This window comes from Bufo bufo, chromosome 1 (assembly GCF_905171765.1).
Source record: "Bufo bufo chromosome 1, aBufBuf1.1, whole genome shotgun sequence".
NCBI classification, from domain to species: Eukaryota; Metazoa; Chordata; class Amphibia; order Anura; family Bufonidae; genus Bufo; species Bufo bufo.
This window is the reverse complement of record NC_053389.1, coordinates 768,767,648-768,785,136: the sequence shown is the minus strand read 5'-3', so window position 1 is coordinate 768,785,136 and position 17,489 is coordinate 768,767,648. Positions and strand designations below refer to the sequence as shown.

Here is a 17,489-nt window from a genome sequence, read left to right as displayed (position 1 = left end):
TCCCCGTACCGATGGGATGACTGCTGCATGTAAATGCAGCTCACATGAGTAAGCCAAATGCTTTCCCGACCATCGCCCCGTGTATTAGCCCTAGCGCTACTACTACAGTACCTTCAGCTCCTATACAAGCTGGGAACATTTCAACCAACCTTTTTCGACTCCGTTTCGAAGGTGGAAGGTAACATCTCAGGGAAGAGCTTCAGAAATACCGGCAGCAGAAACTCCATGAACGGGACTATAACAAAGACCATGAACGGAACCAGCCGGAACAGATCAGCGCATGTCCGCATTAACTGGAGGACACAAGAAACACCCGGCACATAGTGTCAGAAGATGTGGACAACGCGTTTCTAGACATTGCTAAAGTACAAGGAGATTTAGCAAAGATTATTATTATTAAAACTATCTAGAAATCAAGATCTTAAAGAGGACCTGTCACCGCTCCTGACACGCCTGTTTCAATAGCTTCATGCATTCCCCATATAATAACAATTCTGAAGCATCTATTCTCATGGCTTTATGTTGTACCATTCCTCCATTATTTCTACTAGAAGTCATGAATGAATCACTAGCAGTCTGCAGTAAGGGTACAGAGGGGAGGTAACCAGTTGGGGGGTGTATCTGCACAGTCTGACTCTATCCAATCAGTGCTGCCATTGTCAGACTGTGCAGAAATAGCTGAAGATATCGCTTGAATTGTTATTTGGGGCGGTTTTGTAGACCACGTATTAACCTACCCGTCTTCTCTCCCTCCTGGTGAGGATCTGGCCGTGGAGCAGCCTCCACACCATGCGAGCAGCCACTTTGGTGTCTATCCAGAGCAGACGAAACCCATGGTAAAAGTGTTTGATCTCATCCACCACTCTCTGGCCTAGAGACTTGGGGATCACCTGAGGTGACTTCTCAGGCTCTTCGGTGGGAGGCGTCGATGGCGGTACGGTCTGCAGCTGTAACACTGAGGTGTGGAAATGCCGGTTGTTGATGGCTGGGTACATGAAATTTGTATGAGTCGCGCATCTCGCCATGGGGGGCAGGTGCCCATTTTGGTGATGGGATAAGGTGGAGAAGAGTGGACAGCTGTTCTTCTGAAGGACAAGACGGCAACTCCTGTAAATGATGGATCACATCAGTAAAAATACACCAGACCTTACTTCTATTGAGTGGCTGAAGCTACAGGCCCAAAGCATGAAGCTGCACTACTGAAATTAACCAGCGCCGGTCATCAAAATCTGTGAAGTACAGAATTCTCATAAGAGCCTTGAACTTCACCATATCACCATCTAATCCCAAACTGACTCGTCTACAGTACACAACGTCTCCATGAATAGGATGAGTTTGCTGAAGTCAGAATCAATCAGTAGTGAAGTCCCAGGCTTTAGGCCTGTATCTTCAAGTGATCAGAATTTGTATAGAAACGGTTTTCACAAGGACACTGAAGTGTACCTCCAGTTATAAACAAGTTTCCAGAAGTGACTATAAGAAACTTTGTAATATATCTTATTAAAGAACAATGCTTCCCCCTGAGCTTCTTTCCTCCTCTTTCCCTTCACCCAGCCTTGTATCTCTTGTAGCACCCTCTCCATCTCTAGGTTCACATACAAAAGTCTATGTAAAGAGGAGGAGGAGGGCGAGGAGGCTACTGCCAGCTACTAAGACTCTGAACAGTCTTATCGTACTAGATATAGTAGAGTCAAAAGTGCTGCAGAGCTAAGAAACTGCAGTTTGTGCAACTCTCATCCAGCAGCCTCTTCTTTCTCCCATAGACGTCAATATTAACAGCAGGAAAAAACAAAGCAGCCTGATAAAAGCAGATAGAAGCCTTTTTCTTTAATAGTATATATTACAAAGTTTCTTATATTCACATGCACTATTCATTGATGAAAAGCTGGTTTATAACTGGACGTATAATTTTATTACCCCTTTATGACCAAGAGTTTTGTTTTCATTGTCGCATTCCAAGAGCTATAACTTTTATTTTTCCCTCTTCCGAGCGCTTCCGATCCGTGCCTCCGTTTAGCCAAAAGATACGAAATGTTCTATCTTTTGCCATATCTTTCAGATCGCAGACACCTTCAAGTCAATGGGTCCGCATCCGCACCACAGAGTGCACAAGGCTGGTGCCCTTGCATTGCAGTCCGCGGCACAGGCACGGAGCACTTACCTCTGTCTGAAAGGACCTAGCACTCAGAGAAGCTGCACTCCCCCTGCATGCAGAGCCTGCCACAGTGTCTAGGACAGGGATGTCAAAATGGCAGCCCTGCAGCTGTTTCAGAACTACAACTCCCACCATGCCCTGAAAGCTGTAGGCTGTCCTGGCACGATGGAAGTTGTAGTTTCGCAACAACTGGAGGGCCACGAGTTTGACACACCTGGTCTTGATGATGTGCGTCAACAAGATGGAGGTCGAACCAAAGATCAGGAGACGGTTGGGGAAGTTTTAGGACTGCGCACCACAGGTCCTGGGCTGAAGTAGTCAGAGAGTACGTAGTGTGGTCTAGACAGAGAGATGGCAGGAAGAGGGAGATTGCCCGAATAGGGGGTGAGGGGAGCATGTCACAGCCAGCAGGGGCTGGAGGAACAGAGAAGCCAAGAGATAGCAGGCCATAGTCAGGAGGGACAAGGTGGAGAGCACAAGTTGGCCTTTGTGAGCAGCATGCCCTGGACTGAATGAGTTGGATTCCCCCCGGTCATACAAGATGGCAGCGTCTTTTGCATTGTGATCAGTCACCATCTAGGGATCTGTGCGAGTGGTGACGTCTTACCGGGATCTGAGAGAAGCCAGAACGACACTGCCGCTGTACGAAGCCATCGCTTTACTTCAGATCTGTAGAGATAAAAAGAAACAGCGTTACCGCCTGAGAGAGATCACCACTATGTCACCACTACAGACCCCCCACCGGTAGTCACCCAGCTTTCCCAGACTTCTGCATATTTCTCCCGTACAACAGCCGATGGTGACGCCAGCAGGAGCTTTGGGTGAGATAAGCAGCCGCCAGATCCATGTGGTGTCGCTGATCTCCAGTGAGATGCACTTGTAAACCCAGTGAATGTAGGATGGATGCTAGGAATGAGCTAGTCAGAAAGCAAACCGTCCGTACATTTTGAGGATAGCAGCACCCCGAGGTCAGGGGGTCACTAAAAACAGTACATCAAAAGGGACTAATGCGCCAAATGAAAATGTCCTGTTCAGGGGCGGAGTGAGAACCCTCAGGGCCCCCGGGCAAAATAAATCAAGGGCCCCCTTACAGGCCCCACCCATGTTCTGCTGCAAGCCGCACCCTTGTCCCGCCTCCATGCCCCGCCTCCAGCCACACCCTACACAATCTTTAATAAGATTTCAAAGTTAAAGCGACACAAAAGGCACCCAGACCCCTTCAGCTCATTGACGTGGTCTGGGTACAGTGTCCCTTTTGCAAATCGAACTGCAATGTTCTAGAGAAACTGCATTGTTTCCAGCAATAAGTCAGCCTCTAGTCGCTTCCTGGAGTAAAACAGACCTTTGGTCCGGTATCTGACGCTGGACGTCCTCCCACCCTGCGTGATGACCTCCAGGGTCAGATTTTTCCCCAAAGGAAAGCATTGATTCAATGCTTTCCTATGGGGTGATCTAATCTCAGCGTCCATTAGTGAGCCTCTGTTAGAAGCAGTGTGGGCATAACTACTGTGAAGGGGGCACATATCTGGGCATAACTACTGTGAAGGGGGCACATATCTGGGCATAACTACTGTGAAGGGGGCACATATCTGGGCATAACTACTGTGAAGGGGGCACATATCTGGGCATAACTACTGTGAAAGGGGGGGAGGCCCTTCACAGTAGTTATTAATCCCTTTCAGCAGTCTCACCTTCAGTGAATGGGGGACTGCTGAAAGGGGTTAATAACTACTGTGAAGGGCCTAGCCGTCTGGGCAACCCCACAGATCATCCCCCCACCCACCTTGTACTTGTTCCACTGATCCGCTACTTGCGGGCTACATGGGCATGAGTTTAGTCACTTCGGTGCGCAATCCCATCCTGCGGCGCGTGATCCCGCGAGACCCGTGACCTACAGCGGCGGTTCTTGCGGGATCACGCGCTGCAGGACGGGATTGCGCACCGAAGTGACTGAACTCATTCCCGCGCAGCCCACAAGTAGCGGGCACTGTTATGGGGGCTCTGTGGATGGCACTGTTATGGGGGCTCTGCGAATGGCACTGTTGTGGGGGCTCTGCGGATGGCACTGTTGTGGGGGCTCTGCGGATGGCACTGTTGTGGGGGCTCTGCGGATGGCACTGTTGTGGGGGCTCTGCGGATGGCACTGTTGTGGGGGCTCTGCGGATGGCACTGTTGTGGGGGCTCTGCGGATGCACTGTTGTGGGGGCTCTGCGATGGCACTGTTGTGGGGCTCTGCGGATGGCACTGTTGTGGGGGCTCTGCGGATGGCACTGTTGTGGGGGCTCTGCGGATGGCACTGTTGTGGGGGCTCTGCGGATGGCACTGTTGTGGGGGCTCTGCGGATGGCACTGTTGTGGGGGCTCTGCGGATGGCACTGTTGTGGGGGCTCTGCGGATGGCACTGTTGTGGGGGCTCTGCGGATGGCACTGTTGTGGGGGCTCTGCGGATGGCACTGTTGTGGGGGCTCTGCGGATGGCACTGTTGTGGGGGCTCTGCGGATGGCACTGTTGTGGGGGCTCTGCGGATGGCACTGTTGTGGGGGCGCTGCGGGTGGCACTGTTGTGGGGGCTCTGTGGGTGGCACTGTTGTGGGGGGGGGCTCTGTGGGTGGCACTGTTGTGGGGGGGGGATCTGTGGGTGACACTGTTGTGGGGGGGGGGGGGGGGATCTGTGGGTGACACATATATAGCACCTTATGCTATATATGTGTCATCCACAGATCCCCCCATAACAGTGTCGCTGTGAGTGAATGACCCCCAATACAGGGTCTGGGGGCCGGCATCTGGTGTTGTAATGGCAGCGGGGCCCGGTGCAGTCACTGTATTCTATTACACCGGGCCCCGCTCACTGTAATACTAATATTCATATGTGAACAACTTGAAATCCTCTGCGATCCTCTCCCTCTCCCTCTCTGTACTCACAAACTCAGTAGCAGGCCGGGCGGCAGCGCAACTCACTGACGTCACGCGCCTGCTCCACCTGCTTCATTCATAAAGTGGGGGAGCAGGCGCGTGACGTCAGTGAGTTGCGCTGCCGCCCGGCCTGCTACTGAGTTTGTGAGTACAGAGAGGGAGAGGATCGCAGAGGATTTCAAGTTGTTCACATATGAATATTAGTATTACAGTGAGCGGGGCCCGGTGTAATAGAATACAGTGACTGCACCGGGCCCCGCTGCCATTACCAGGCCAGCATAACATTCGAATCGGGGGTGCTGGGCACAGTGCTCCAGACTAAAAAAAAATACCTAGTAGCCATTGCTCCTGAACTGAAAAAATTAGGAGCCAAATTAAATTTTAGTCGCCAAATCAAAACTGAATCAAAATTTTGGTATCGTGACAACGCTACGCCGATCAGATTGGGCTTAGGGTTGTTTAGATACCAAAGTTTTGATTCGCTTTCGTCACCATAAAAAAAGTATTGCGATACTCAATACCGGGGGGAAAAAAAACACCAAAAAAAGCTGCGTGCATTTTATGAAACGTTCGGCCCATAATAGAACAGTCCTATCCTATTTTTTGGGGTGACAAGGTGACTAAAAATGGCGAATGCTCACCGCATAGGAGATATTTTTTAATAATTTAATAGTTTGGACTTTTCGGACACAGCGCTATGTAATATGTTTATTTATTGTTTATATATTTTATATGTAAAATTGGGAAAGGGGGGATTTAAACCTAAAGAGGACCTTTCATCTGTATAAACTATGTGAACTGAGTATGCTGCCATATAGAGCGGCGCCCGGGGATCTCACTGCACTTACTATTATTCCCGGGCGCCACTCCGTTCTCCCGTTATAGGCTCCGGTACCTTTGCTTCTTAAGTTATAGTAGGCGGGTCTTCTCTTGTCCTGTGGGCGTCTCCTTCTCCTAGGCTGCAGCGCTGGCCATCGCAGCGCACAGCTCACAGCCTGGGAGAAAAAAACCGGAGCCTATAACGGGAGAACGGAGGCGGCGCCCGGGATAATAGTAAGTGCAGTGAGATCCCCGGGCGCCGCTCTATATGGCAGCATACTCAGTTCACATAGTTTATACAGATGAAAGGTCCTCTTTAATATTTTAGGGTACTTTCACACTAGCGTTTTTCATTTCCGGCATAGAGTTCCGTCACAGGGGCTCTATACCGGAAAAGATGTCTCAGGTCAGTCTTTTGACTGATCAGGCAAAAGATAAAACTGCAGCATTCTACGGTTTTATCTCTGGCGAAAAAAAACAGAAGATTTGCCTGAATGCCGGATCCGGCATTTTTCCCCATAGGAATGTATTAGTGCCGTATCCGGCATTCAAAATACCGGAATGCCGGATCCATCCTTCCGGTGAACCGTGCGATTTTCACGCATGGTTGCTAGGATGAAAGTCTATTCACTGTATTATTTTCCCTTATAACATGGTTGCTAGGATGAAAGTCTATTCACTGTATTACTTTCCCTTATAACAACATGGTTATAAGGGAAAATAATAGCATTCTTTAATGCAGAATGCATAGTAGAAGGTCAATATAATAAACATTATATACACCCCAGTATAATAAACATTGGTGGGCAGTGCCAATGAGGGTTAAAAAAAATAAATAAAAACATTGAGTGCGGCGCCCCCCCCAGTATAATAAACATTGAGTGCGGCGCCCCCCCAGTATAATAAACATTGAGTGCCGCGCCCCCCGCCCCAGTATAATAAACATTGAGTGCGGCCCCCCCCCAGTATAATAAACATTGAGTGCGGCGCCCCCCCCCCCCCCAGTATAATAAACATTGAGTGCGGCGCCCCCCCAGTATAATAAACATTGAGTGCGGCGCCCCCCCCCCCAGTATAATAAACATTGAGTGCGGCGCCCCCCCCCCAGTATAATAAACATTGAGTGCGGCGCCCCCCCCCCCCCCCTATAATAAACATTGAGTGCGGCGCCCCCCCCCCCAGTATAATAAACATTGAGTGCGGGCGCCCCCCCCCAGTATAATAAACATTGAGTGCGGCGCCCCCACCCCACCCCCCAGTATAATAAACATTGAGTGCGGCGCCCCCCCCCCCCCCCCCGTATAATAAACATTGGTGGCGCAGTGGGCAGTGCCAATGAGGGTTAAAATAAAAAAATAAAAATTAACTCACCTCCTCCAATTGATTGCGTAGCAGCCTGTCAAAGGACCTGTGGTGACATCACTGTGCTCATCACATGATACATCACCATGGTAATGGACCATGTGATGAGCTCAGTGACGTCACCACAGGTCCTGAAGAAAGAACAGGAGACTGACAGCTGCGCGATCAATTGGAGGAGGTGAGTTAATTTTTATTTATTTATTTTAACCCTCATTGGCACTTCCCACTGAGCCCCCAATGTTTATTACAGGGAGTGCAGAATTATTAGGCAAGTTGTATTTTTGAGGATTAATTTTATTATTGAACAACAACCATGTTCTCAATGAACCCAAAAAACTCATTAATATCAAAGCTGAATATTTTTGGAAGTAGTTTTTAGTTTGTTTTTAGTTTTAGCTATTTTAGGGGGATATCTGTGTGTGCAGGTGACTATTACTGTGCATAATTATTAGGCAACTTAACAAAAAACAAATATATACCCATTTCAATTATTTATTTTTACCAGTGAAACCAATATAACATCTCAACATTCACAAATATACATTTCTGACATTCAAAAACAAATCAGTGACCAATATAGCCACCTTTCTTTGCAAGGACACTCAAAAGCCTGCCATCCATGGATTCTGTCAGTGTTTTGATCTGTTCACCATCACTGTGTGTGCAGCAGCAACCACAGCCTCCAGACACTGTTCAGAGAGGTGTACTGTTTTCCCTCCTTGTAAATCTCACATTGATGATGGACCACAGGTTCTCAATGGGGTTCAGATCAGGTGAACAAGGAGGCCATGTCATTAGATTTTCTTCTTTATACCCTTTCTTGCCAGCCACGCTGTGGAGTACTTGGACGCGTGTGATGGAGCATTGTCCTGCATGAAAAACCGGAATTAGTCTTACCGGTAATTCTGTTTCCATGAGATCATCACGACGGCATACAAGGAGATTGACCCCTGACCTCTGTAGGGGCAGGAACAGAGAAAGGATAAATACCCTCCTCCCACCACCAACACCAGTGTTTCCAAAATCACACAGAGCAACCCGGTGGTGAAAAATAGTGAAAAAAAGGTATTACTTCATACCTTCTAGAGACCTACTAGGTCAAAAACGATTTAAATCATAGGGAGGGAATAACGTGCCGTCGTGATGATCTCATGGAAACAGAATTACCGGTAAGACTAATTCCGGTTTTTCCATAGCATCATCACGACGGCATACAAGGAGATATAAAAAATATATCAGTTAAGGGGGGGCTACAGCCTGGAGGACTTTCCGCCCGAAGGACAGATCAGAAGATCTGGAAAGATCCAGGCGATAGTGTTTTATAAATGTATGAATGCTGGACCAAGTGGCAGCACGACAGATTTCCTCCAGAGAAGCCCCAGCTCTCTCCGCCTGAGAGGAAGACATGGCCCGAGTGGAATGGGCCCTAATGTTGGACTGGACATGTAAGGTTTTGTATTTGGTAACAAAGACTAATGGCCTTCTTTGAGCCATCCAGCTATAGAGGACCGGGAGGCTTTTTGGCCCTTAAATCTTCTCCAAACAGGACTAGTAGATTGTCAGATTTCCTAAACTTCCCCGTCACCGTGATATAGTTTAGGACTGCCCGTCTAACGTCCAGAGAGTGAAACGCCAATTCTTTGTCATTAGAGGGGTGCTGGCAAAAAGAAGGTAGGGTAACTTCCTGGCTCCGATGAAAATTGGATACGACTTTGGGGAGAAATCCAGCATCCAGACGGAGAATAATTCTATCATCTAGAATACGGAGGTAGGGTTCCCTGATTGATAGGGCTTGTAATTCCCCTACTCTGCGGGCCGAAGTTATCGCAATTAAGAAGGCCGTTTACAAGGACCATAATTTTATTGGACAGTCAGACATGGGTTCAAAGGGTGGTAAAGTAAGGCCTGTAAGAACGACGTTCAGATCCCAGGAAGGGACACGGGCGGTGATCGTTGGGCGGAGCCTCGTCGCTGCCTTAATGAATCTTTTGATCCAACGATGGCCGGCTATATCTTGGTCAAAGAAACAACCTAGGGCTGAGATTTGGACCTTCAAGGTAGAGGGTCTAAGTCCCAGGTCCAGACCTTGCTGTAGAAATCCAGTATTCTTTGGATGTTGGGTTTACGCAAATGTGGCGATTCGTCCCCACTCCAGGAACAAAAACGTTTCCAGATCTTAAGGTAAATTGCTGACGTTACCTTCTTTCTGGAGGCTTTCAAGGTAGCAATAACTTCGTCTGACAGGCCCTGAAGCTTCAGGGTTTGGGACTCAGGATCCAAGCCGCCAATTTCAGAAACTGCGGGTTTGGTGTAGAACTGGACCCTGCTGGAGTAGATCCCCCCGCACAGGAAGGAGCCATGGATCTTGTAGGGAAAATTTTTTGGAGGGATAGAACCAGCTTCTCTTTGGCCATAGGGGAGCGATCACAATCACCGTGGCCTTGTCTTGGAGAATTTTTTTGTACCACCTTCGGAATTAGAGGAAGTGGAGGGAAGGCATAGCACATGATTCCAATGGCCAACGAATGGCGAAGGCGTCTAAGGCATGAGGTCTGTCCCCTGGGGTTTAGGGAACAGAATGTTTCCACCCTTTGAATTTGCCCTGGTGGCAACTAGAGGAGAGAGAGAGAGAGCAAGAGGGGGTCAGCAGAAGCGAGCTAGCTGCCCCTGGAAATAACTTTCTCTCTCTCTTTTTTTTCCCCTTCCCCTATTACAGCAGGAGAGGGGATCAACAGACTCCCTGTCCTGCACAACAATACCCCCGAAGGGGACTCACAGTTGGTAGCAGCGCCGGTGGCTCAGCTCTAGGGGGATCGCTCAGATGCAGACATCGTCCTCTCTTGCAGGCAAGGGTTCCGCACCAGTGGGGACCGATCCTGGGAGCGTTTTGACACGGCGGTAACCAGCGTTCATGCCTCGGTTTTAAACTGGGCTTCCACGCTGCCGCCGCGACGTCACTTCCGGGTCGCCGGCCGCGACTTCATAAACATGCGCTCCATGCGCCGGCGCGCACCCAGCTATCGCCCGAGTAGGCTAGGAGGGAGTCTGCGCCAGGGACAGGCCCCGGAATAACCAGGACGAGATAGGCCCTGAACCCCCTGCCAGCGTTAGTACTATGGACCGCGGGAGGGCAGGGGGACGCCATGCTGGATGCCGGCGTTTTTCCAAAGGTAACGGAAAATAAAAAATAACAGGTTCCATTTCCTAGCTTCATCTCCCTGCATACCGGGAGACCTTTCTCTGCCCTGTCCTCTGTAGGGAAAGGAAACACTGGTGTTTGGTGGTGGGAGGAGGGTATTTACCTTTCTCTGTTCCTGCCCCTACAGAGGTCAGGGGTCAATCTCCTTGTATGGCCGTCGTGATGATGCGTTGGAAAATCATTTGTACTTGAAGGATGCAGACTTCTTCCTGATACCGACTGCACTTGAAGAAGGTGTCTTCCAGAAACTGGCAGTAGGACTGGGAGTTGAGCTTGACTCCATCCTCAACCCGAAAAGGCCCCACAAGCTCATCTTTGATGATACCAGCCCAAACCAGTACTCCACCTCCAACTTGCTGGCGTCTGAGTCGGACTGGAGCTCTCTGCCCTTTACCAATCCAGACACGGGCCCATCCATCTGGCCCATCAAGACTCACTCTCATTTCATCAGTCCATAAAACCTTAGAAAAATCAGTCTTGACGTTTCAGCTTGTGTGTCTTGTTCAGTGGTGATCGTCTTTCAGCCTTTCTTACCTTGGCCATGTCTCTGAGTATTGCACACCTTGTGCTTTTGGGCACTCCAGTGATGTTGCAGCTCTTAAATATGGCCAAACTGGTGGCAAGTGGCATCTTGGCAGCTGCACGCTTGACTTTTCTCAGTTCATGGACAGTTATTTTGCGCCTTGGTTTTTCCACACGCTTCTTGCGACCCTGTTGACTATTTTGAATGAAACGCTTGATTGTTCGATGATCACGCTTCAGAAGCTTGCAATTTTAAGAGTGCTGCATCCTCTGCAAGATATCTCACTATTTTTGGACTTTTCTGAGCCTGTCAAGTCCTTCTTTTGACCCATTTTGCCAAAGGAAAGGAAGTTACCTAATAATTATGCACACCTAATATAGGGTGCTGATGTCATTAGACCACACCCCTTCTCATTACAGAGATGCACATCACCTAATATGCTTAATTGGTAGTAGGCTTTCGAGCCTATACAGCTTGGAGTAAGACAACATGCATAAAGAGGATGATGTGGTCAAAATACTCATTCGCCTAATAATTCTGCACGCAGTGTATACAGGGGGGGGGGGGGGCGCCGCACTCAATGTTTATTATACTGGGGGGGGGGCGCACTGCGCCACCAATGAAGATAACAGCTGTTAATACAAATACAGGAGGCGGGTGCCGGATACAAATAGCGGCACCCGACCTCTATGACAGGGAGCTGCGATCAGCGGCAGTTAACCCCTCAGGTGCAGCTCCCTGTCATAGCGGTCGGGTGTCGCTATTTGATTCCGGCACCCGCCTCTGTATTTGTATTAACAGCTCAGTTATCTTCATTGGTGGCGGCAGTGGCCACAGCCCCTCCCCCTGTCCCCCTTCTTATTGGCCCGGCAGCAGCACAGGGGGAGGGAGAGACTCCTCCACTGTGCTGCTGATAAGAAGTGATAGTTCAGCTTCTGTCTGTGCCCGCCGCTGTATTCAGAGCTGCGGCGCGGCTCTAGTCGCAAATGGAGCCCTGGGGGATAACATTAACACATAATGTTATTCTGCGGCGGCCCCCATCCCGCCCGGGCCCTCGGACCATGCCCGAAGTGCCCGACCGGTCAGTCCGCCCCTGGTCCTGTTGGTGGTTGCCCTAACCTCCACACCCTAGTGATGCCACCAGCATCTTCAGTGACGTCACCAGCGTCCCCCAGCAACACCACCAGCATCCCCCAGAGACGTCACCAGCGTCCCCCATCCCCCAGGGACGTAACCAGCGTCCCACAGAGACGTCACCAGCGTCCCCCATCCCCCAGGGACGTAACCAGCATTCCCCAGCAACACCACCAGCCTCCCCCATCGACGTCACCGGACCTCCCCCATCCCCCATCGACGTCACCAGCGTCCCCCAGCGACGTCGCCAGCGTCCCCCAGCGGCGTCACCAGCGTGCCCCATCCCCCAGTGACGTCACCAGCGTCCCCCAGCGGCGTCACCAGCGTGCCCCATCCCCCAGTGACGTCACCAGCGTCCCCCATCCCCCAGTGACGTCACCAGCGTCATCACCAGCGTGCCCCATCCCCCAGTGACATCACCAGCGTCGCCACCAGACCTTCCCCCTCTTTTTGACCCAAGTCGCTCTTTAAATGTCCCTCTTTTTGATCTGAGATATAGATTTGCATTATTACATTCACACTATTGACCCAGAAAGTGTTTCTCTGGTTCCTCTCTGTGTATTAGAGCCCGTCTTTTATATTATTTCGTTATTTAATGCATTTGGGATTTTAGAAATTTCTATATTCAGAATATTTTTGCACTATTTCGTAAGAGAAAACTATTGAAGTGTATGGATATGCAGGAAAAATGGGTCTTTCACACAATGAACCATAAGTGTAACTCTTTGACCATCCAAAAAGTTGAGAGGTCATGTTACCAGCACCCCCAGTGACATCACCAGCACCCCCAGTGACATCACCAGCACCCCCCAGTGACGTCACCTTCTGAGACCTGTAAGCAACCCCTTAATAAAAAAAAAAAAAAAAGACGACCTGGTAACATCTACAAGATCACCATTATGCTGTACCTACCTCACCAGGTCTGTACTCCATGCCCCGGACGAACCTTCCTCCGGTTACGTCTTCCCTTGCAGTCCCCGGTGTCTCCTGACTGCACTTCCCCGGTCTCCCCCTTCACCTCCTACACGACCGGGCCACAGTCATCAACAACCAGGCCACCGGCAGACGCGTCTCAGCCAATAGGAACGCGCGCAGCGCCTCCACAACCTCTTTTGCGGACCAATCGCTGATGAGCGGGGGCGGGGCGTACAGGTCACAGTCAGTAGTTAGGCGATAGTCTGAACCCAGGACGTCAGCTCTCTTGCCCTTAATAGAAGCAGCTTCGGTGTCTGATCTGCGCATGCTCAGAAAGGGCAGCGCTACTGTGTATAGGAAATTGCTGGTAAAATGGACTTCCAATGTATTATCAGCTCCAATTATGGGTTAAGGACGTGTAATCACAGGGTTAAAACTGTAATGTATTAATATAACATTATTATTATTAATAATAATAATAATAATAATAATGAATAGAATGATGCCACACTAATGTATGGATGATTCAAACCCCAATATGTAAAGCATAGTAAACACTTTATACATGTTTTTATATATATATAATTTTTGTTTTCTTTTCTTTTTTGGGGGGAGGAGGGGTTACAGCAAAAAAAATCTAAAAAAAAAAAAAAAAAAAAACCTGGGGCGTCTGGCTGGACCATGGTTGATCTGAATTCTGGAAAGGAAATTTGTGTGGATATCCTGCCACTGGTTACTGGAAAGCAAGCTCATATCATAGAAAAGTATATACCCATACAGTCCACAAATAATACCACTAGGGATGAGCGGACCTGTGGATGTTTGGGATTGGCTGAACTTCGGGTTTGAGTTTGGGTCAAGTTCGGGTCCCGAACCCGAACTGTAACCCGAACCTGAACCCCATTGAAGTCAATGGGGACCCGAACTTTGGGGCACTAAAATGGCTGTAAAATAGTCATAGTAAGGGCTAGAGGGCTGCAAAAGGAAGCAACATCGGGGTAAGAGCAGGACAGTTGCCCTGCAAACAAATGTGGATAGGGAAATGACTTCTAATAACATAAAATAGAAAAAATAATAATAATAATCTTGAACTAGGAGGCAGAGGTCAAAGTGGAGTAGGAGGTTGAGGAGGCGGTGGACGTGGCAGTGTAGGTGGAAGCGGAGGTGGAGGAGGAGGAGGTTGTTGTTTGTTAATTTTGATTTTTTTTTCCTTTATTTATTTTATTTTTTTATAAATTTTGGAAGACCCCAAAACATTTGGAAATAGAAAAGAGAATGCAAAGAGAAAGTGAGCTGGAGTATAACAATGGTTGGGTGCGGCCGGTATCCATGACTGGTTCATTTTAATGAACGTGAGTTTGTCCACATTGGCTGTGGACAGGCGGCTGCGCTTGTCTGTGATGACGCCCCCTGCCATGCTAAACACACGTTCAGACAATACACTGGCTGCAGGGCAGGCCAGCACCTCCAAGGCGTAAAGGGCAAGCTCAGGCCATGTGCCCAATTTGGAGACCCAGAAGTTGAAGGGGGCAGACCCATCAGTCAGTACATGTAGGCGTGTGCACACATACTGCTCCACCATGTTGGTGAAATTCTGCCTCCTGCTAAGACATTCTATATCAGCTGGTGGTGCTGGTTGTTGTGGTGTGCTGACAAAGCTTTTCCACATTTCGGCCATGGTAACCCTGCCTTCTGAGGTGCTGGCGGTGCCCCAGCTGCGTTGGCGACCTCTTCTTCGTCCTCCTCTGCCTTCGCCTTGTTCTTCCACTGTGCCCCCGCTGTCAGGTGGGAATGCCACCAGCAGCGCGTCTAGCAGCGTGCACTTGTACTTACGCATCTTTCAATCACGCTCCAGTGACAGAACTAAGGACGGTACGTTGTCCTTGTAGCGGGGATCCAACAGCGTGGCCACCCAGTAATCAGCACTGGTTAGAAGGAGGGCAATTCGGCGGTCCTCTGTGGGAGGAGTATCGTCTGTGTCCTCTGTATCCCCCCATCCACACACCAGTGGTGCCCATAAGCTGCTTTGGGTGCCACCCTGCTGTTGCAGCGTCCCACTCAGGACACATGGGAACTGCAAAATTACTGTAAAACAACATTATCCTACTGCATGTCATTTTGTATTACAACACCTGTTGTATCCCTGTTCCTAGGCTGGTCTCGTGTAATTTATACATCCCACCACTAGATGGGGATAGCACTTAGGTCATATATAAACACTTAGGTCAGGCCTAGTGGGTGAGATTAGACAGGTCAGTTCACTGGTTGGTTGTAGTAGTGTAGTGGACATAAGCGTGCGCACGGGGTGTGTCGGGTGTGCCTGGGCACACCCTAATCAAGCCGACTTGAGGTTTACAATGTGCGGCACTGCAGGCAGCAGAGCAATACAGCTGATGCCTGAAATCTCCAATAACAGAGCTCTGTACATTACAGAGCTCTGTTATAAGGGAGGAGGCTGCTGATTGGCCAGTATCAGCTGGCTGCCCTGCTATTGGCTGATCCTCTCACACCCCCTCCTCTCGGGAGCTGAACACAGCAGCAGTAGCTTCCTTTTCAGTTATTATGAAGACAGGAAGCGCGCCGCCCCTGCTGCTGATGAAGTGCCAGGTACAGCATAGGAAGGGAGCCATCACCATGTGCCCAGGTGAAGGTCCTGCAGGCTTCTATCTACTGCTGAGTAGGAGCTCCATGTGGAGCTTTATGAATTGAAAAACTAATAGCCAAGACAGAGGCTAAAAAACCCTGCTTCTGACCCTTATGTTAAAACATAACTTTCATTTGATTGCTTTAACACCTAATGGAAAAAAATCATTTTAAAAAGCTGCTGTTTCTCTAGATGACCTTATAGTAGTGGTAATAGTCTCAAGGGTCTATAAAAGCAGCTACACTATTTTTACAGATCTTTGAGACTCTATTAACATAAGGTCATCTAGAGAAAAAGCAGGTTAAATTTTTTTTTTTTTTCCATTTAGGTGTTAGAGCAATCTAATGAAAGTTATGTTTTAACACCTAAAGGAATTTTTTTTTTAAAACCTACTGTTTCTTTAGATGACCTTATGTTGATAGTAGTGTTAAAGGTCTGTAAAAATAGTGTAGCTGCTTTTATAGACCATTGAGACTCTATTACCACTACTATCAACATAAGGTCATCTAGAGAAACAGCAGCTTTTTAATATATTTTTTTTTTCCTTTAGGTATTAGAGCAATCAAATGAAAGTTATGTTTTAACATAAGGGTCAGAAACAGGGTTTTGTTTAGCCTCTTGGTTATTAGTTTTTCTATGTAAGTTCTCTGGATCAATGAGATTTTTTCCCCCATATGGTTTATATATGTAGAGCAATGTCCAGTGATCACAGAGAGGACTATACTGTATATTGTACGGGATGGTGCAGGGGTTATACTGTATTGTACGGGATGGTGCAGGGGTTATACTGTATATTGTATGGGATGGTGCAGGGGTTATACTGTATATTGTATGGGATGGTGCAGGGGTTATACTGTATATTGTATGGGATGGTGCAGGGGTTATACTGTATATTGTACGGGATGGTGCAGGGGTTATACTGTGTATTGTACGGGATGGTGCAGGGGTTATACTGTATATTGTATGGGATGGTGCAGGGGTTATACTGTATATTGTACGGGATGGTGCAGGGGTTATACTGTATATTGTATGGGATGGTGCAGGGGTTATACTGTATATTGTACGGGATGGTGCAGGGGTTATACTGTATATTGTACGGGATGGTGCAGGGGTTATACTGTATATTGTATGGGATGGTGCAGGGGTTATACTGTATATTGTATGGGATGGTGCAGGGGTTATACTGTATATTGTACGGGATGGTGCAGGGGTTATACTGTATATTGTACGGGATGGTGCAGGGGTTATACTGTATATTGTACGGGATGGTGCAGGGGTTATACTGTATATTGTACGGGATGGTGCAGGGGTTATACTGTATATTGTACGGGATGGTGCAGGGGTTATACTGTATATTGTACGGGATGGTGCAGGGGTTATACTGTATATTGTATGGGATGGTGCAGGGGTTATACTGTATATTGTATGGGATGGTGCAGGGGGTTATACTGTATATTGTATGGGATGGTGCAGGGGTTATACTGTATATTGTACGGGATGGTGCAGGGGTTATACTGTATATTGTACGGGATGGTGCAGGGGTTATACTGTATATTGTATGGGATGGTGCAGGGGTTATACTGTATATTGTACGGGATGGTGCAGGGGTTATACTGTATATTGTATGGGATGGTGCAGGGGTTATACTGTATATTGTATGGGATGGTGCAGGGGTTATACTGTATATTGTATGGGATGGTGCAGGGGTTATACTGTATATTGTACGGGATGGTGCAGGGGTTATACTGTATATTGTATGGGATGGTGCAGGGGTTATACTGTATATTGTATGGGATGGTGCAGGGGTTATACTGAATATTGTACGGG

The 17,489-nt window shown here is 48.5% G+C and overlaps 1 protein-coding gene across 1 annotated transcript in view; it reads right to left on the bottom strand.

Moving 5' to 3' along the window:
- LETM2 (leucine zipper and EF-hand containing transmembrane protein 2) overlaps window positions 1-13,149 on the bottom strand; it is a 43,767-nt gene extending 30,618 nt beyond the window's left edge. The window contains exons 1-4 of the mRNA XM_040414764.1: window positions 13,016-13,149; window positions 2,763-2,824; window positions 738-1,107; window positions 150-293 (exon numbers count right to left, since the gene is read on the bottom strand). Coding sequence (XP_040270698.1) covers window positions 150-293; window positions 738-1,107; window positions 2,763-2,809 — 561 coding nt within the window. The 5' untranslated portion in view covers window positions 2,810-2,824; window positions 13,016-13,149. The remainder of the gene's footprint in view (window positions 1-149; window positions 294-737; window positions 1,108-2,762; window positions 2,825-13,015) is intronic.
- Window positions 13,150-17,489: the final 4,340 nt, after the last annotated feature.